The sequence below is a fragment of the Corvus kubaryi genome, unplaced genomic scaffold (assembly GCF_017639235.1).
Source record: "Corvus kubaryi isolate FWS band 111438036 unplaced genomic scaffold, C.kubaryi_AGA036_p1.0 37361, whole genome shotgun sequence".
Lineage (NCBI taxonomy): Eukaryota > Metazoa > Chordata > Aves > Passeriformes > Corvidae > Corvus > Corvus kubaryi.
The window spans coordinates 4134595-4155572 of record NW_024581118.1 but is presented as its reverse complement, the minus strand read 5'-3'; the positions used below and the strand labels follow the sequence as shown (position 1 = coordinate 4155572).

The 20978-nt window shown below is 46.8% G+C and overlaps 1 protein-coding gene across 12 annotated transcripts in view; it reads right to left on the bottom strand.

Annotated features, from left to right (window-relative positions):
- The window catches only part of RASAL2 (RAS protein activator like 2), a 165133-nt gene that overhangs the window by 74804 nt on the left and 69351 nt on the right, over window positions 1–20978 (bottom strand). For 11 of the 12 annotated variants that reach the window (XM_042033785.1, XM_042033786.1, XM_042033787.1 and 8 more), the window contains exons 2-3: window positions 7708–7835; window positions 1369–1492 (exon numbers count right to left, since the gene is read on the bottom strand). In XM_042033785.1, coding sequence (XP_041889719.1) covers window positions 1369–1492; window positions 7708–7835 — 252 coding nt within the window. Of the gene's footprint in view, window positions 1–1368; window positions 1493–7707; window positions 7836–20978 lie in introns of those variants that run through there. The other variant, XM_042033792.1, reaches the window with a different exon arrangement.

Here is a 20978-nt window from a genome sequence, read left to right as displayed (position 1 = left end):
CCATACACCTGGAAAAAAAGTACTTTGCCTACACATGATTAATACTGGGTTTAGTTCCAAAAAAGAATGAACATTTATTCATATGGCAAAACAAGATGATCATTTAGAGGTGCATTTGAAATGCCACAAACAAATCCAGTCAGGGTTCTTTTCATGTTGCTCATCTCAAAATATTTTGCAGTTTTCCCTCTAAACCCCCAACTCTGCCCTGTTTATTTTCAGACTTCCAATCCAGGAATCTAACAAATAGAAAAAGGAACCTTATCTGCCTTCCTCAAATAAGGAAGAGTTAAACAGTGCTATTGACAAGTACAAACAAATAAGCAATACAGTTGCAATGTGTTAAGTAACTATCTACAAGAGTGGGATTTGCCTTACTTTTGTGCAATATACTCCCAGAATAAAATTCTTAGTTAAAAAAAAACAAACCAGCTGAGGCTGTGAAATTAAAAAATACCTTATCTGCTCTTTACCTTTGATAGCAGTTATCAAGGCTGCTTTACTATTTACAGATGCATGTTTTTTCCTCATAGCTCACTCTCCCAGAAGTGACATTTTTCACAGCTGAACCAGGGAAGAATTGCTCCTAAGTCTCCCCAGCCTATGCCAAGGAAAGCTTCTTGCATAGGCTGGGGAGAGAAAGAAGAGCTCGCTTGCGTGTGGTTGCTGCCTCTTCCTTCTTTTCTGGAAAGAGTGCTCTTTATGCAACCTGGAATGGTGCTCTTTATGCAACCACAGGTGGGGTGGAGAAGAGAGGGAACTGGGCCAAACCTGGACTTGGGAAACCACTGCAACACAGCCTTTGTCTGTCATTTTTAATACCTATCTTTTCTTTGGCTTTGCCTGAATTTCAACATGGATAATTAAAGCCGGCAGCAGGCAGATGGCTGCTTCTTTTGGGAACTGCACCCTGAACAGGCATGAGGTAAGTTAGAGAAAAACCTGTTATTCGGTGCTTGTTGTGAAAATATGAAGCAAAGGAAATTCCAGAGATGAGGTAAAACATAACCACCTAACAGTTCTAAACCAGCAGGAACCACTTAGAGCCACCTGCAAGAGCTGCATTCCTACTGACCCGCATCCAGCGGCTCTCACCTGGAAATCCCAGGGCTGCCCGGTGAGCTTAAAACCACAGCCACCAAGCTCCCGGCGCGCAGCGACAGCCACGCTCCCCCAGCATCCCACAGCCATCTCACTGGTGTTTGGATAAACCCACGTGTTGGGCAGTCACTGTGCTGGAGGCATTCACCCACGACCTCCACCCTGCGGTGGTACCCAGCTAGCCGCTGCTGTGGCAGGGTACTGCCCTCCGGGAGCTCGCAGCTCAGCTGCTCCATTCCTGGTTCCCGTGGCCGAGGTCTCTCTTACCTGGCTGGGCGGCCCCCTCTGCCGGGTACTCGGGGAACTGGCCCTCGGAAGGGACGCTGACGGTGCGGCGCAGGCAGCGCCCGCGGGAGGCATCCTGCGGCTCCGGGACCCCTTCGGTAGGCGCCTGCGGAAAAACCATGCCGACAGCTGTGAACTCGCCACCAGGCCGCGCCCGTAATGTGCCACCTTCACAGGGGACTCCATTTGCTACTCCTCTGCTAACAGCTCTCGGGCACAGTTTGGCATTTGCGGCCTTAACGCAGAATTCCGGAGGCTCCCCGGGTGAGGAGCGCACACAGCCCGGCGATGGCCGCGAGCAGAGGGCAGCAGCCCCTGCTCCACAGGGGCCCAGGCACCACCCAGCCCACCCCCGGCTGACAAAGCCCACCCCGGCCTAACAAAACCCACCCCCGGCTAACAAAACCCACCCCCGGCTGACTCTCCTGCCTTTCCAAACTGCTTCCCAGCGCCGGCCCCGTGGCTGCTTCCACGCTGCCAACGCCAGGCAGAGGCGGCTGGTCAGATGCTACACGCCAAACGCTGGAGAAGCAAAACTTGCGGCAGCTACCTGGTGGACAAAGGCGCTGTACAGGCGGCCCCAGGCTGCGGAGAGCCTCCTTGAAACATCAAGACCCCTGAACAACGCGCTCATGGCTGTGCTTGAGCAGGTCTTGGCACGGTCAGGTAACAACCGAGCTCGGTATTGGGGAATCACTGGATCTGTGGTCGCTCCAACCCAGACACCGCGGCACCTGCAGCCACGCAGGCAGCCGCACCGCTCGGTACTGGCCACCTCGCCGTTCTGTCTGTTGGCTACCACACGTTCCGTTGGTGGCTACCACACGTTCTGTTACCGTGCCTGGAACCTGTGGCTGGGCGGGGCTCCCGCGAGCCTTCCAAACGTGCTAATGCTACACAGCTTGTTCTACACCAGAGAATAAACATCCCCCAATTTAATTGACAGCATTAAAGTAGCAAAGTAACTCAAAAAGATCCCCTCTGCATCTCTTGGAACTGGACACATTTTAAACAGCAGTATAAAGTCCTCTGTGGTGGGGCAAATGGATGAATGGATGGGGAGGCACCAAAACACGAGCAAGTGCACAAAGAAATACCCTGTGAAGACCAAGGCAGACATGTGCCACCTTCCCAACACTCCTTTAGTCCCCACCACTCCAGCAGGCAGCTCAGCAAAGGATCGAAGAGAATGAGAGAGTCTTGCAAAGTCAGGACTCTAATGGTGATTCAGCCTTTCAGCTCTTTTTTTTTTCCCCCATCCAGCTTTGTTACCCTCTTCTCTGCTCTGCTGAGACTTCACCAACCTGGGAATTCTCTGACCCTGAGCTGCCATGCTGAAGCTGCTGGTTCGGGGCTGGGATCTGAGCAGTGTTAACTCTGTGATTAAGATACAGAGGGACAGTCCAAATGCTGATCATTTCAGCAATCTTAACAATTTTCATCATAGGTCACGTTTCCGTGACAAACTTCACAATTTAATGAGGATGGGTTCAGAGCTCAGACTCTAAATCCTTGAGCAGCATCCCAGCTCACCTGCCACGGAACATACTTTTAAAGTATAAAAAGTCTGTATCTGGGATTTCTGTCAGTTTGATGATGAGGGAGTTTCAGAAGAAATAGGAGTAAGAGCTTTTGAAGCATTTAATGCCTCTTAAAGGTAAATTAAGATAGTCTCCTTAAAACAAAGCAGGTGAAAAAAAGTTTCTTTGTTGCAGATAAGATTTTTCAAGACTGGAAAGAGTGGTTCAAGACATAAATTTGAGAATTTGCAGACTCTTCTGATCTAACAGTCAGAAAGTCTGGAATCATGTCAGAAAAGCAGTTAAATAATTCATTTTAATTTTTTACCTTCCTCCAGAAAGTTAGAAGCTGGCTAAAATTTTGCCATGGAAATCCACTGTAAAAATGTTGACAGCAAACATTTCTCTGGGCCCCTGGAAATTAAATAACCATATTAACTTGGGAATTGAGACAAATCTTATCTTATGGCTGGGTTCAGCTTTGACAAACTCTTCTTTACAGGTGAAACATGCTTGCTGTAAGACCCCAATGTGGCAAGTCCTTTGAGCAGGGCAGTGGGATCTGGGAAGAGCCTCCCCTAGGGCCCCGTGCAGCAGTGTTTGCTCCTGCTGTTTTCCCTTGGGATCACCACTGTCATACCACTACTGGTGTCAGTCACAGGAGATGGAGGAGTAGGAAAATACATCCCAGGTGTCCTGCTGCTGGCCTCTGTCACCAGCACCAGTGAGCAGTAGATCTCGTCACAGTGAATGTAGGTCTTCGCTATCCTTTGCCCTTGATTAAAACCACCTCTGAATCCAAGAAGAAAGATGAGGTTTGGGTGCAGGGAGGAGAAAGGAAGTGTCAAACACAGTGAAAAGTGTCGTTCATCTTCACTTCCAAGCGAACACAAGATGGAAACGTTCTGCAGGACTGCAGCCAAGGTGCTGACAAAGCCTAAGTAAAAAGCAGCCCAGAGGCAGGCGCAGCCATTTGTCACACCCCTCAGAGTGGAGGTGTCGTCTGGCTGCAACCACTCTGCACGAACACTCATTCCCTCTCCCTCTTTGAATGGCTCTGATTTTACAGACACTTCGACTGTACCCTCACAGCTCCTCCCACCCTATGGAAAAGGTTTCACAGAGTAGGTGAAAACATCTACACCTTCCTGACAGGGGGAAACTCTTCCTTGGAGAAAAACTCCCTGATTTGTATGGGCATCAATCTAGACCTGTTCTCCTTGTCTTGGAAAATGCTGTTAAATGTTATCACACGGGGATAGGTTGTAACAATTGCACATCTCCTGTCACTCAGGACTCCTTCTTTGCTAAGTCGTCTCTCATGTTCCTACAGGGATTCATTTTCTTTCTACTGACTTCTTGGGCATTGATCCCTTCCTTTCATTAATAATTTCCATTCTTCAGTCTCACCTATTCTCATTCTATAAAGTTGACAAGGTGTCAAGTAATTAATGTGTTTCTACACTACACAAGGTGATATGCCAGACTATTTTTGTCTAAGTAATTACAGGTATTTTTGGACCAAGTTGCACTTCAAAAGACACCTGATTTTCAACCTACTCTTGCTCTTGCAAAGCACAAAATTTCTCTTGCACATACTTTATTCAAACTGCCTTGACAATAAATCCATAGTGGTGGGACGCTATGAGAAATGAGTTTTCTTTAGTACACTGTTTATTTCTGTACTGTTCCCTTGCTCTTAGAAGTCTGCAATTCATAATGCTGTATTTTGGAAGCACTAACTGAAAGAAACCAAACTTAGCCTAATACCTGAAACAATGGAGAACTCTTCCATTTACCTGTTTACATTTTGTACACGTTTTTCACTTCCTGACTCGGACACACACACTTGCAGAAGGATTTTACAAAGTAGTGTAAACACACATTTCTGTTCCCTTCCAGAGTCACACGGGTCAAGCTTCTTGGATTTGTATTCCATGAAGTAACAAAGCAGAGGCACAGAGAATAAAACAAGATGTTTCAGACTTACACCTTTCAAGTTATGTCAGCCTTGTGATGATGCAAGTGCTCCTCTGGGCTGCAAGGGCACCCTGCTGTTACCATCTCTTCCTTCTTCCCACACACCCTCCCACTCACTGCTGGGTATCCTTCTGTCCTGACATTGTTCCCAAGATCCTCTCCAGCAGCCCACAGGAATTCTGACCTACTCACTCTACCAGCAATGACCACGTTCAGAGCAGGAATCTCTCCTGCAATGCCTGTCGCCTGGTTTGGGTTAACAGAACACTTCCTCCAGCATCACCTTTCCAATAATTTTATTCTAAACATAATCTTCATTTTTTTTCTTAAAGTAATCTCCCTCTTCTTTGTTCACCTGGTCTTTGCTTAGGCTCCCTGTCCCAGTGGTCCCACCCAGGAGCTTTCTACGATTCCCCTTGCAGATACTTTTCCATCATTATGCTCTTAACAAGGATCTCTCCCCACTGCTGCCTTAGGCCTTTGTGCACTCCTGTTTCTAGATCACATTTCATGGAGCCTCTTTCAACTCTGAATGACTTGCCAAGAAAAATTTAACTGCGCTGCCACTCCTCCCCTTTCTCAGGAAGGCTGCAAAGGGATACTCCTAGTTGAGAAAAACTAGAAGGAGGTGTAAATCCAGAGTATCAGTCTCTCTGCCGACTGGCAGCTCTGTACGTTGTGTGTTTCTGTGAGGGGCTGTCTGCACACTGCTGTGTGTACAGACTCACAAGCCAGGCTAAACCAACCTCTTGTTTTCCTACACAGCACTCATGGCTCTGCAAGGAGTTCCCTTCTTCCTTTCACTTCACAGTAGTCACAAATTACTTGAAAATCAGAATGGCAAATCTGACTCCAGCTACAGGCTTCTGAAACAAATCCCATTAGCAGCATGTGGAGTCACACCTGCACCAAAGGCATGTCTGCTTGGCCCATCTGCATGCAGCATTTCCCAAAACAAGCAATTTCTCACTGTGATAGTGCAGGAAGATTCCTTTGAGGGCACACTGCAAGAATTTACATTACTGCTTGCTTTCTTGGGGTTATTGCTACACTTAAACCTCAGGCTCTCTACAGCCTGATATTGAATTTCCTCAGCTTCTGACAAAACCCAACGTGTATTTAAACATAGCATATAGTGAATTAACACACCAGCAACACACCGGATTTCCCACATTTACTCCTCAGCATCTCATCAAAAGACTCATCTTACTCCCAGCAAAATGCTTTCAACTGTCTGTGTTAGGAGAAATAAGAATCCCATAGTGCATGGTTACCACCTTCAGGTAACTATTTGTGATACGAGCCAGGGTTGTTTTCAGTCACATTTCCCTAATGAGATGCATCCTTTTGGTCCAGCTATGCTGCTACAGCACTGTTTTAGAAATGATTCTCACATCTCCTCAAGTTTCTTCAGTGTATACTTTAATTCCTCAGGTGTCAGTCCTGTCAGACTAGAAAAGGAATTACATAGTAAACAGATACCATTAAATGGGCTTTCCATTTTGCCTGCGTTTGATCACCTCACCTACGCCTCAGCATTAATGCTGCTCTCTTCCAATAACTCAAGTCCTTCTCTAAACCATTTCTTCCCACTCTCCCTATGCAAGGGGATATTTCATTGCAAATAAACCTGAGCACAGCTGACTGATATTTTGTTCTACGCCAGAAACAGGTCTCACTCTCAGTCTGTAACAGCCACATACAGGAGCTTCAAAAGAATCAAGAAAAAACGCAAAAATTGGGGCCATCTCCAAATACAGGAAACTGTGGTATTAGACTAAATCTCATGGATAAAAAGCCTTCACTTTTCCCTACCTTTATGCTGCACTGACATAAAGAGGCAGGTTTGCATACCTGTGGTGGCTTTAGCTGCCATTAAAAGAAGTACTAACATAGGTATGAAGACACAGTGGCAGACAAACACAGGCTGTAGAACTGCAGGAGGGAGTCTGCACTCAGGCTGCTGTCACCTCTTCCATGCAGCCAGCATCTGGGCCAGCTAGATGATAGATAACTGTGTGCATCACACCATTCATGCACAGGAGAGCTTAGCTCCCCTTTTCATAGAACAGTAAGGGGCTGGAAGGCACCTTAAAGATCATCTAGTGCCAACCCCCTGCCAGGGGCAGGGACACCTCCCACTAGACCAGGCTGCTCAAGGACTTATCTAACTTGGCCTTGAATACCTACAAGGATGGGGCATCTGCAACCTTCCTGGGCAACCTGTTCCAGTGTCTCACCACTCTCACAATAAAGAATTTCTTCTTAAATTCCCTTTCCCCCTTGCACTGATGCCTTAGGTTTTAACTTTTATCTTTTTCAAATCCTGCACTGCCTAGTGTTTAACTCTGAAGTTTCCTGTGGCCTGTTAGCTGCTGTTCTCTCATGCTGGTTAGACAAACCTCTCTACGTTTCCACACCAAGGACACCAGGCCACAAAATGTGTAAACTGAAAGCCCCTGAAGAGGAGGGCAAACTTGGGGTAATTACATAATGGACTGAGGTTATAATCGGAGAATTAACCCTGATATGCAAATGGACCAAACTTATAAAAGGGTGAAGAACCCGTGACCCAGGGTCCATCCTGGGTGCAGCCTTTGGACTGCCCAGGGTTTACTTTTGAAGGTCCTTCAAATAAATACCTCCTTTTCTTCTCTTATTCTTGTCTGGTCTCTGTGTTTTAGGTGGCCACCTCAGGCATCAGCACATATTTCAAAGGATTTGGGAGTGGAATAAAGGGAAGATGAAGAAAGCTGCCTTGTCCTTCACCAATAAAAGCCAAAAGGCAAATAACTAAGGTGCCAACGTGAGCTTGTCTCACCTCCTTCTCCCTGTTGAGCAGCACCAGCTGGCTGTCGGTCAGGATGCAGTATTTCCTCTCCCATGTTGTCATCTCGGTGTAGGGGGACTGGCCGCAGGACAGTCTGTGGGTAGGTGGTCCCTTCACATCTGGGAACAGAAAACCACGACGTTGTTAGCACGTGGCATTAACCACCTGCTTTGCTTTTGCCGTTCTGCAGCGAGATGTGAACCACAACTGCACTCTGTGCTTAGTGGGGCCTGTTTCAGCATTTTAAAAGGCAAAATGGGAATCCTGGGAGGCACAAAAATGGCAATACCAGAGATCAATATAAATGTCTTTGTCAAAGGCTGAAAAATATATTGAAAAGACCAAGAGCTTTTATGAAAACTTAATCTTCCTTCCACTCCCTTCTCAAAACCATGGTTCAAAGGGGTACTGCTCTGAATGTACTCTAAATCTTAATAAAGTATATTATAAATATAATAAAGTGGATTATTTGAGACTGGAGAGATATAGGAAGGAAGACAGGGATCAAGGAAGGCAGGCTTGAAGAAGGGAAGGAAAAATTCAAAGGGATGGGCATTTAATTGAGAAGGGCTTACTAGCAACTTTTGGTGGGGAACCTACTTGATGAAATCGTGCATTTTCATTTAGCCACAGACACTACAGCGACAAAAACTCATACTTGAAAAAAAACCCCCAAAACCACAAACCAAACCATAAACCAACTTGTTTGGTTCCCGGTCCTGATCTATTAAAATTCATTTTAAAATCAATTTCCCATAAGTCTCTCATGATTGTGCTGCGCATGACGTCGTGCCTCTCACTACCAACAAGGTCCCTTCCATCCCAAGCCATTCTAGGATTCTGTGATTCATCTCTTTATAAAGTTCTGATATTAAGTTCTGGTTGCTTTGTAAGATTAAGTTTCACTTTTATCTTGCAATCTAGTTCTATGCAACTTGCTTGCAACGATCTAAAAACCATCAACGTAGACACTGTAGATACCTCAACTCTCAAGGGTCTAAAACAGACACTGCAAAAATCAAGGGACTCCAGGACCTCCTTTAGCTGTTTCAGGAACAAACTGAGCGTTCAAACCCAAAATGTTTTGCAACATTACCCGCCGTTCAGCACACACAGTAATACGCACGGAGATAACGCAGCTGCTTCTCGTCGCTTCTCCCCAGCGCCACCACTAGAGGCCAGCGAATCCTCAATCACCCAGCACCTTCCAGGGAGAGCCAGCCCAAACGCCAGCCTTAAACCTGCACTAAGGAACCCCTCCAGCTCACTTCCCTGCTTGCAGCCCCTGCATGTGCCACCTCGTTATCAAAAACGCTGCAACATCTTCATGCCCCCTTCCTGCACCTTTGCGTCTGCACTGCAGGGAATGCGTCGGCTTCTAGAGCCAGACTCGGAAGGTGCCTTTCAGCTGCGTTAGGATTTTTGTGATGGTTCAGAGAAGTGCTTGAAACAGGTAACCTTTAAGCAAGAGAAAGGAGAGGGCTGCGTGGCTCCTGCTGCTCTGAATAATGAACAAGTGCGCCTCTGCGCCCTTAATTTCAGGTAAAATAATACAGGGAAGAAGCTGAGATGCAGAGTCAGGCTCCACACTGTTACTTCTCCAACACAACTCAGTCTGTGAGAGTGGCAACTAGGGCTGTGTGTCTCAAAATTGCCCCAAACTCTAATTAAGTGTAAGCATAATTAAGGGAAACCACCATAAGCTCTGTGAAGCAAAAGTGCATTTGTGCACACTCCTGGAGCACAGCAGACTCTCCCACAAGTTATGTATTAGTCCCTCTTACAGACACGAACCCTCCAGGTAGATTTTTGGCTTAACTGCAACTCACATTTATCATGGTGTCCAACCAAAAAACCAAACCAGATGTAAAATAAAACCACTGCTGCTCCTGCTTAGACCTTGGCTTCCCAAACAGCAGCACATGAGCCCTACCCCTGCCTCAGCACGACAGACCTGGCAGAGAGCAGAGGAGCGAGGAGGACGAAGCCATGAGCTCCTGGCATGAGTGTGCTACAGAAACGGGGAGAGGAGAGCTCTGGGGATCTGGCCTCCTGGGCAAGGAGAGCACACGATCAATCAGCAGGGGGAGAAAAGGATGGAGGCGTGCGTGCCCTGCCCTGCTCGTGTGGGTGGGCTGGCAGCGAGAGTGCCTCCAGCTGCTGCGCTGAGCAGTAACCAAGTAAACTGTATTTGGAACTGCCAGCAAACTTTCTGAGGGCAAAAGAAAACCCTCCCGGACCCTCGGCTCCGACACAGAATCTACAGTCACGACTTGCCCAGCCCCAAAAGATTTTTGCGTTATGATTTCTTCTAACTACAGGCCTTGGCAGGATACCATCCAACTGATCCATGGGCTGCACAAAGGAATCGAAGAACAGAACGACTTCTTCCACTGCAACAACAACTCCAGGACTTCACTGAGTCATCGGGCGCTGTGAGCCAGCCACAGCTCTGTTGCCAAGTGGGTTGGCTACGTCAGAACAGCTTTACACAGGCTGCTGGCAGAGTGACATGCCATGCTGGTGTCTGGAGCTGTCAATCAGCCCTGGAGAACACCACAGCAACAGCATTTTGTGTTTGTATTGGGATCCTTCTGAACGCATGTCGGGGCACAGCCCCACCAGCCCTGCAAGCCTGACCAAGTGCTCTCTTCAGCACGCTGCTTTTCCAGAGGATCAGATCCTGGAGCTTCAGTCCTCTCCCCAAGCTGACGCTGCAAGCACATCGCAAACTACACGGACGCAGAATGCGTGTTCCCAGAAAACTCATGGCAACAAAGACCTGAGCACAGCTTTGGTGCATCAGTCCCACCTATTTAAATTATTTCTCAGCTCTCCCTCCTGCACGGCTGCTATCTTTGGAGCCTCTCACAACAGCTGTGACTTCAAAATTTATTCTGAAGTATGTTACCAGTTCAGACAGAAGACTCTTTGGGACTTTGCACAGTATCACATACACACTTGGTCGCCTCACAAACTCTGTTCTGCTTTCCGGTACTCTTCGTCTTTGGTTTTCATTTTACGTTCTTGGCTCCAACTTTTCACGTGAATGTAATAAAACCCATTGAGCTCTTCCACTGAAGCCCCATAAAACTAATCAACCACCATTTGAATCGCTATAGAAGTGAATTGCAAGAAGTCCATGTGTAACTAGGAACAGACTTTTGGGAAAGACCGCAGGTCAGGACTGTCCTTTCTAACTGTGGGGCTGCTCTCTGTCAGCTCCTACAGCAAGGCTTGAGCTCTGGAGATGAATGATCACTCACTGATGAATGCAACTTCAGACAGGAGCTGAAGATCAGGGAGGTGCATCTGAAAGCTCTGAGTCTGCAGATGTTACGTGAGGGATGGGCTCGTGCAGCCACACACCTAAATAGGCAAGCTCTGGTGACAGAAGATTTCTCTCGGGTCTGATGCAATCCCTTCATTCTGCAGCACTACAATGAGGCATTCAAGCAAGCAGATCAGCCAGTCTACACACAGGATTAAAGGTCAGGCCTTATGTGCCTTCAAATGCTAATATCAGTTAAGTAACAGCTTGGAAAAAATCCCCTTCTTGGTACATCCCTGCCGCTGCCTCCTGCCACATCAGACATTGCTGAAGACTGGAAACTGCGTTGTTTTTCCTCAGGGCTCTGAAATGCCACTAGGCATGTTATAAATACCCACAAAGCTCCCTTTCTTTCAGTCAGATGACAACTTGTACCTTAGTATTCTTGAAGTACAGGGCTTATTTTTAAAGAAGGGGGGAAATAGAGGGACAGTGATGCCATAATCACACATCAACAACAGAAGTGTTGAGTGGTGCAGGGCGAGGGAACACGGAAAGCAGCAGCCAGTGCCAAGCCAATCCCCACAGACAGGGTAGGCCATCTTAGGAAAACTGATGGCAGTTTAGTAGTATTGATGGAGCACAACAGTGCTGTCAGATGGGAACATTTCTGAAAGCTTCCATTGCAAACATGCAACAGTTACTTTCCTTAAAACTCCAAATGCATTCATGAGTGGAGAATATCTTCCAAAAAAGCAGGCAATGGGCAGAATCAGAAAATTATTTCCAAGGGATAATGGGTGTTTCAGTGCCATTTAGTCCTCAACAGCTCTTCTACAACCAGAAGAGCGGCATCTCCTCTCCTCAGAGCTAGTGAGAAGGACAGAATTACCAGAAATCAAGCCAACAGAACTACATTAAAGGCAAATCCATGCCTTCAGTCTCTGCCAAAAAGCACTCTCTACTTACCACCAATAGAAACACAGAAATAACCCTCCATCCCAGTGATGACAAGAGCACCCCTGGCACACCTCAGAGCTCCTTTTTCTGAACTGCACTATTCCTATGGTGAAATCAAGGGCTAACTGAAGCACTTGCCAAATTCTCCTCGACTTTATTAGGGTCCGTATTCTGTTCCTAGTATTTCCAACAAGGAGCTGCCAAGCAGCTGAGTAACTAATGTAGTGGCCAAGTTTGTATGCTGGGAGGAATTTTTTTCCCCTGAAGAGAGATTAGTCGGAGCCCTAACACCTTTTGACAACAGGTCTGCTTGCGCAATGTCAATGTTTCCACAGTGTTTTATGTACTTGCCATAGAGACAGGGTGAGAGAAAAGCCTTTTAGGTAAGTGCTGTCATCTGAGAGCTTGTCAGAACCCCAACCTACCCAGCTGTGCATGACCACACAATCCAGTTTGAGCAACCAGCAGTTCCAACTTTCATCAAGCACGTTTGAGCAGAAGTTGAAACAAGCCTTACCACTGACATGAAGCTTCAAAGATAAATACCAACTCCAAGTCCTTTCACTAAACTTCCACCATCTCAAAGCCCCTGAAGGGCACTCAAGAGAAAGATGTGGCAGAAAGGGAAATACACAGCATGCTCCATTCCCTCGAAGCTTGGAACAGGACAGGATTTGTGCAAAAGAAGTCACTAATGTCAGTGAAAATAAACAGCAACAGCAGCTCTGTGACACACAGCTGTGTGTGCATGTGCACCTAGTTCAGACAGCTGTTGATGCTCAGATGAAGATCTGCAGGATGTAGAAGGGAGTTCAAGGGCCCCTGCCCTGAGAGCAGATGCAGGCGTCAGAGCAATCCTGGCCCAGCTGTAAGAGGGACAATCTCAACATTTGCACAGAGGGTAGAGGATGAGAGAGGATGGTCAGCCACCGAGGGGCTGCTAGGGAAAGCACAATCCAGGCAACTTCTGTTTTCTCTCATGCTGATACCCAGAGCTCTTGTTTGCGTTTCTTACTTCTCAAACCAACTCCCAGCCACGTGCAATGGTTTCTGATCCAGCCGAGATCAGAACAGTGCAGACAGCCACTATCAAAAACAACCGTTCAAAGAGAAACCTACCATGATGTACAAATTCACTGGGAAGAGGAAGGGACCCTCCTCCTCCAGGTTTGTGTGGACAACCACCACACTGCCCCAACACAGCAAACACAATGCTCATGACTAATGGCGTGGTATCAGGAAAACTCAGCACACGCTGTGTGTGGCCATGCAGAGACTCCCATGCTACAGAGAAAACATGGTGCTCTCAGGGCTGATTAATTCTTCTCTGAATCACAATGCACTTACAAATACGACCAGCACGCATTAGGAACGGCACCATTAATCTTGGCATTTTGTTTCAAAGCACAATGTGGCCACTGACTGCAGGTTTTCTAGGAAGCTTCCCACAGCTGCCCGTGAGGCACGGCAGTGCTCACTTGCCCCTCTAAACCACTCTGTGGCACAGCTCTGTTTCAGCCAAGAGGTACCCACATTTTCATGGTCAGCAACAGATCCCTGGTGAAGCAGGTGGCATTTTAAGTGTAGAAAGCGTGAGCAGATCCTTTGGGATGAGAGGCACGGCATTTATGTAGGATGTTATTACAGAGGTAAGTATCTAGTGTGAATTCCTCCCGTTACGTTTAATAGCCACACTCAGTGAAGTTCAGTACACATGCACCGGCCAGCCCTCGATCCAGCTGAATCCAGTTGCTCTCCTCCAGCAGCTGCGTGCAATGATGACCAAATTCTGGTATGGAAATCTGATATCCTGGGTAGGAGGTAAAGAAAGCTTAGTCAAACCAGCAGGTTTCAGGGATCCCAGAAGCTCTCACGCCAACCGCTTACAGCCAAAACACTACCTGGAAAACCCATTCTGCACAGAATAAAGTCATAAAGGGTTTAAGTAGGTGAAAACAGTATTTTAGAGGCTGGCAGAAGCCATGACCAGTGCCATGACTTTCTCAGATTCCGACGTATTTGGCACTGTGACACATGTTCTTCACAAGATCTTTAATTTTTCTAGCATAGGCCAATCTTGCCAATCGAACCTATTAACTTTCACTGCTCTTTTATTGAGTGGCAGTGATCAGACACAGTCTCAAGACTGGTTTTCCACTCCCCCAATGAAGAACCTCATGAGCCACAGAGAGATTAAAGTGAAAACTGTTCAGTCAGGTGCAGTTTTCATGCCCTGTGTCCTCAAAGACATGTGACTGTGGCAATTTTCATGCTTGCTGTGTGTGCTTCCATTGCCCTACCATCAGTATGTCAGCTCTGGGAGACGGAATCTCTTAAAATTTAGGGATGGGAGGTCCGAAGGTATCTGCTGTTCACTGTTTACAGGTGAGGTCCTAAGGATTTTCGCTTCCTCTGAATGAGGACTGCGTGTCTCCTCTGCCAACGGCTAAAGGCATCGCTTTTCCCCACCCGCCGCTGAAAGCTTTGCCAAGAGCTGTGATGGGGTGGGAGAAGGGTCACCTGGCGGCTCGGAATTTCTCACATGCAGCAGTCTCTCACCTCAGCACCAAGGAAGAAAGATTAACCTTTAAAACTCAAAGAGTGAGCATCAACGTTTTGTCCGCTACCAGAGCTACCAGCCAGACTCTTGGATTTCCTACGGACTTTTTGCACTAAGAAAATATGGCAGGAGCAATTTTTACTTGGGAAGCAATAAACCATCAGATGAGCGAATGCCTTAGCAGCCAAGGGCTGTCTCCTCTGCAACCAGCAGGAGACAAAATACAGAATGCTACTGTTCAACAAGCCTGGCATCTCCCAGCAGGATGGGCTCTCGCTGCCTCTCCTCGCTGACATCATTCCCAGCCCTTCAATTCCTCCCCTAGGAGAGATCTGACTTGTTTGTACAGGAGTCAGCCGGCAGCGAGCAAGGTACAGCAGCCTCCCTCCTGCAGCTGAGCTCCCAGGCAGCTCTGCCAACTTCCCTTGGGCCCGAGTCAATACATCTGCCCTGTTCTTGCAACGTCACCACTGTGCCTATCTACAGCTCAGGAGTTTTCACACCAGGCCTGAGACTACGGCAGAGATCAGCCAAGATTTCCCTTCTCCCTTCCCCGTAACACGCGCAGTTCCAAACCCAAACCTTTCCCAAGGCCTGCGCTAACACGTCTGCCACCCCCAGCCCCTGATACTTCCTAAAAGGGCTCAGTGTTCCCTGGTACCCAAGGGCTCTGCAGAAGCTCGAGAGCACAAATTCAGTTAGGCCACAACCATGCGAGCAGTTTCACCGAGATTTTATTTTCAAAAGCAAAATTTATGGAGCTGCTCCAAAAAAGAAACCGCAAGTCTTAAAATCTTACGACTAGTTTAGTGAGCAGATGCTGAGTGTGCCAACAGTCTCAAGCTTTCTTGAAAAGTCCTAAAAAATAAGAGCTAAGGAACTAACAGCAGAGGCAAAAATTAGGCAAAAAGCTCAGATTGGCCTGGCAGGGTAATTTTGATTAGAAAGCAGAAAGTTGCACCAGCTTGCTGTCACCAAGCAGCTTCTTTGAGCAAAAGGTGTGGGAGCTCTTAATAGCAGTTTGAAGCCACCAATTAGCTTGAATACTACTGAGCTCCTCTAAGCTTCTTACTTGCTGCCTAGCCGATTGCTAACCGCTAAACTTACAAAGGGTAATTGATCCTCGCTTCCCCCCGCTGTGCCTCGCTCCCTGTCCCCGTCCTCGTGGGCTGCACCCAGCCTGGTCCAGGAGACACACCGTGAAGGATGTGCCTGTTGGGAGACATCAGCACCTTCCCACGTGGACCAGTGCCAGCCGCCTCCAATCAGGCAATCACCGTGCGCTCGGTGGCTCAACAAGCGGAACCAGAAATCACAGCCCAATCAAGGTGGGGATGTCCCAAATCCTGCAGGTGCGCCCCGTGCTCCCTGCGCCCCTGCCTGCGAACAAGCGCCTCATTGTGCAGCCTTGTAAATCTCATGACATCACCACAACAGAAGCTGCTGCCCGTGTGAAAAACCAATTTGGTTCCCAGGATACCTAAGATTTCAAATAAGCCGCAGTTGCTTGAAGCCATTGCTGTGACCCTTCCTTCAATGCTAAGCAGGTTTCCCTTCCTTCTTATTCAGGTCTCGCTCCCTGCCCAGGACCACTCATCTTTGCTCCTGAATATTAAGTACATTTTTCTCTCACAGCTGAATTCCCACTTGGCCTACAAAACACTTTGGAATCTCAAAACAGAAACGGTTATTACAAACCTGTAGAGAGGATTATAAAAGATTACATGCCCCTATTACATAGCTGCCAAGTTCTGAGAAGGTTCTCAAGTGACACTTCTCCCCAAAGCAAGGAGAGGCTTTCGTGAGAGGTTTAGAAAGCAGAAAAGTGAAGAATAGCAGAAAAGTTAATTATTCGTGGGAGAAAAAAAAGTCTGCAGTTTTTCCTCTTAATTTATGCATGGTCCTTTTTTTACCCAGCTCTATGCCCTTCACCTTGTTCTCTCCTCTGCAGTGCTTGCTCTCACCAACCCCTAATCTCCATCTCACAGTCTCTTCAGCAGCAGGCATCCAGAGTGGGCTGTTCCCTCTTTATTCTTTATTTTTTGCAGCAGTGCAGGAAGAGGACAAAAGAAAAAAATGTCCTGAACTTAAAAAGGACCTTGGCCCAAGGCAGCTGTGCAGAAAAAACCCCAACAAAACAATTTGAAGGCAAAAGCTCCTCAGTTCCTGCACATATTTTTGGTGCACACACACAAAAACGTACCAGTGTGCTTGAGGTCAAAATTAAGGGTGTGTGGCACAAGCAGTGCACAGAGCTTGGCAAAAGCACCAACACCACAGCTCGCAGACCCCTTTACCCCCACCCTTGCCAAGAAGGCATCAGCCAGCTGACATTCATCTGTCACAGACCTCTCTCAAGAGAGCAGGACCCTTCTGCTCTCTCCTGTCGAGGAGGGAGGAATGGGAATGGCAAAGGCAGGGAAGCGTTTCTGCGGAGACAAGGAGAAGCCCCGGGAACAGAGCAGGTGATGGGACAGTGCCCACAGCAAGTCCCAGATGAACGACTGACAAGCAAACCCGCTGTCTTCCAGCGCAGCCCAAACTATACCATGCAGGCTTGTCTCTTTTACAAGCTTTCATCTTTGGCTTCCTTTCCAGAAAGCAGATATTTTCATTGTCACTGATCCTACCCTATAAACTTCATTTGCCAGAGCAATGGCAGGGCTGCTGAATTCCCCTTCTCTGAAACCCACCTCTACAGAAACACACCCTAGGTGATCTCAAACCAGCCCTTCCTGTGTGTGGTGGTGTTTATGACAAGAAAGGATAAAGGAAAAAAGAAGAGTAATATGAAAAAAAACCCCACAACAATCGCACATGATGCTTTAAATGCTCGCTCACCCTGCCACCACTGCACAGCTGGCTGCTGCTGTACAGTTCTAGCTATTTTCAGCCTGAATGTTTCCTCATGGCTGGGGTAGACACAAGAAGCAATTAGGTGCTTCTTTTGGGTTTGGGTTCTTTCTTGCCTCGACAGACTTGGGGGAAAAGGGAAAAGAGGAGTTGTGAGCACTGCTGACGTCACATAGAGGGGAGCTTATTTCCCTTGTCAAAGGGAGAGTTCACAGGACACTAAAACCTGCTGCAATAATGTGCATTTTTTTGCATATTAACCAGGTCATTCAGGCATATAGGCTAAAGTTAGCTTTCATATTTTAACCACCTAAAACAAATGACTTAGTAAGGCACCTCCTCAAGGGATTCAAATATAATGTACAAGAAGCCCTGCAGTACTCCCCATGCTATTTAGACAGACCCATTCTGCTTCCTTCTGGCACCTTCAAAATGTCTTCAGAAGAACCTGGAACCACCAGGTTATTACATACCAATTAGTTGATCTGGCCTACTTAAAAGCAAAAGCACCAGAACGCTCCTCATTCCATTTTCCTCACCAACATCTGAAAAGTCTCCATGCATCTCAGTAAATCAATGCTAATAAACAAAAGATTGGACCTTTTTCATCATTTAATGATAGTTCAGACACAAAACTTTAGAGGAAGGAGACTGGGTCTTATAAAAGTGCAATTGGGATCCTGAGCCATATTTAGATTTATGCAAAGAGATGTCTTATGACAAATAACCTGAATCCCACACTTCATGCAGTACAGCAACGACCTGTAGTACCTCTTTCATCAGCTCTACCCTTTAACCTTCAGTTAAGGGTTATGTGAGGTTGGTTTCCCTGTGTAATTTAACACAGCTATTGCACCTGGTTTAGGGAGGGAAAGCCGGCTTGGGCAGAAAAATCCCCTTTGGTTAAGCATAAGGAGGTCACCACCACCATGGTCAAAGCAGGACATTGAGCTGCAGGCTGGCATCAAGGCTCAGGAGCCTCCTGACTCAGAGTGCTTTGCTCTCCTCATTACCACACAATGCCAGGATTGGCAAATCAAGCTTAATTTTGTTCCAAAATTTCAGCATATAGTGGGTGATTTCTTTCTTCTTGCCTACTCCACGTGATACTGCCCGGAGAAGCCGTGTGGAAGTTTCAAAAACCAGGTTGGACAGGGCTCGGAGCAACCCAGTCGAGAGGAAGATGTCCTTGCCCACGGCAGAGGGCTGGAACTGGATGATCTTTAAGATTCCACCCAACCCCAGCCACTTTAGGATTCCGTGTTGTGGGAAACCAGCCGTGAAAGAAAGAGGCAACACAGGAAGAAGTAACAGCACCAGGCAGAGAACTGCAGGTGCTGAGCTAACCCTGTGCCAGGGGAAGGACGTTTCTTGGTTTGGACATTTCTGCCATGCCATGCTCAAGGCTCCGGAGGTACCACCTCAACGGGTGGAGCAGGTTCCCTGTGCTTTTGGCAAACCCCAAGCAGCATGATTAATGTATCCTTTGAGGATGGGCTGGCTAATTAAAAGGATCTGGAGGCAGGGTGCAGCATTTCAGGTACTCTTCAGCTGGGTTTTCCCTCTACTTAATGCTTCCTCCTCTTTCCAGTAGCTTAGGCTGTGACGAATAAAGGCCACATCCTCACCCCAAACACTCTCTCCCCTTGAGCCCTCACCTACTTACTTTCTTCCTCCTGACTCCTGCTCTGTTCCCCAAGAGTTGTAAAATACAAAGCTCCTGAAGACCAAACGTCATGTTCTTCACTACGCTGCTTTTTAGCTGATTTGTATTTTCGAGCCAGATTTTTGTACTGTAAATCTATATTTTAAATTATATTTGAGTTTATATTTACATCTCATGCCTAAGCACAAACATGCACTTGTTCCCAGACGTCTTCCCTGCTGTATGCTTTGCAAACTGACATCACAAAGCTCCCACGGCACATCCAAACCCCCTTCTGTCCGAAGGGTAGAGCCACAGGTGGCCCTCTCCAAAATCCCAGAAGGAGAACACATGAACTCAGCAAGGATAAATAATAACCAGTGGAGAGAAAATGTCTGTCCTCCAGCAATGCTAAACAGAAATTTATAGGTCACAACCTTGCACAAACAGGCCTGGTAACATCTAATTAGCAGTCCTGCTGAGCAATTGCATCTCATAACAGTAAATCCAACCAGAGCAGGGGAAAAGGGAGAGGAGGGTTTTTATAGAAATGCAGTTAATTATAATATTTTGAAGAGATATGCTTTATGTTGCTGTTTAGTGGGGATCCCCTCCCCAGCAGGAACAATCAACCCACACCAGTGGGTTTATGAGTTATTACTGAAGTACATTTCACTCCTATTGGGAAACAACTTAGAAGGGCAGCCCAGGTTTTTATTAATTATTTTATTTTTAAATTGAAATGCTAAGAATTCTGTTTGCTGCCAGAAGATGGGTGGAGGAGCCAAGGAAAGTTCACATACCCAAGAGACTATTAACTAGAACCAACTTGGACAATACATTCGAGAAGCATTTCCTTCCAGCTACTGTAGAGAGCTGTCCTTAACATGCCTTTACTTAAGCAGCCAATTTTCCACCGAGTACAATGAGATTTCAAAACACACAAGAAATCGGAGTATAAACAGACACAAACATCCCACTTAGTGACACAACAAAAGAAAATACGGGGCAAAAAGCTTGAGCTTCTCTATTTTCTGCCCTTCATGAAATACCTTGGCATTTTACACACACTCTGCTCCCCCTTCTCTTTTTTTCTTTCCTTTTTAGTGATAGTATTATCACAAAATACCTGGTTTAGCTGTCCTAATGGTGTTCCTGAACAAAAAATTATTTCTGAGGGTTGAGGGATAAATCTCACCCAATATTATGGCACAAGGAACGGGGTTCCAGAGGAAACAAGCGGCTGACAAAGCAGGAATGAGGCAGCAGCAGCAGGGACAGCAGGAAGGAGTGGTGAGCCAGGCAGAGCTGGTCCCCGCCAGCAGCACAAAGCAAGAACGTTTAAAATACGCATGGAGATCGTGCCACAGACAGCAGGAATGACAAACAGATGAGAGGCAGCACCAAAGAGTGAAAGACTAAGGAACAACTCCCTTTTTTCAAGAGTTTTAGCTTGCCAGAGACAGATGGTGCTGCTTCCACATGGTTAGAGCTGGATGGTACCCTACCCCCCAACCCCTGACGGATGTCAAGCCTATTTTTGTAAATCTCTGGTGATAAAAACCATCCATGGCATCTTGTTCATTTCCTCCTCACTACTTAGTCTGCCAAAAACTTTAAGCTCTGCTTTCCTTGCCACATCTACAGACCAGCACTATTTGTCCTGCTCTCAGTGACTAATGATGATTGTGCACATCCCTTGTCTTTGCAAAAGCCTTTTTCAACAGGAGCACAAGGGCTGCAAATGGTATCTCAGTACCTGGGACCACTTTTGTTAGCCCTGAAGCAATCAGACAAAATGATGAAAAGAAAAAAAAAATCTATTTTTTTTCCCTCCAAACTCTCATGTGATTAAAATCCATTAAAATGCAAACAGACTTGAATTTTATTTTATCCATCAGTGACCACACTTCACTGTCCCTGGGCTATGGCTGTCTCTTTGTGAATTCCCTGCACGTAAGAGGAGCCAAGCT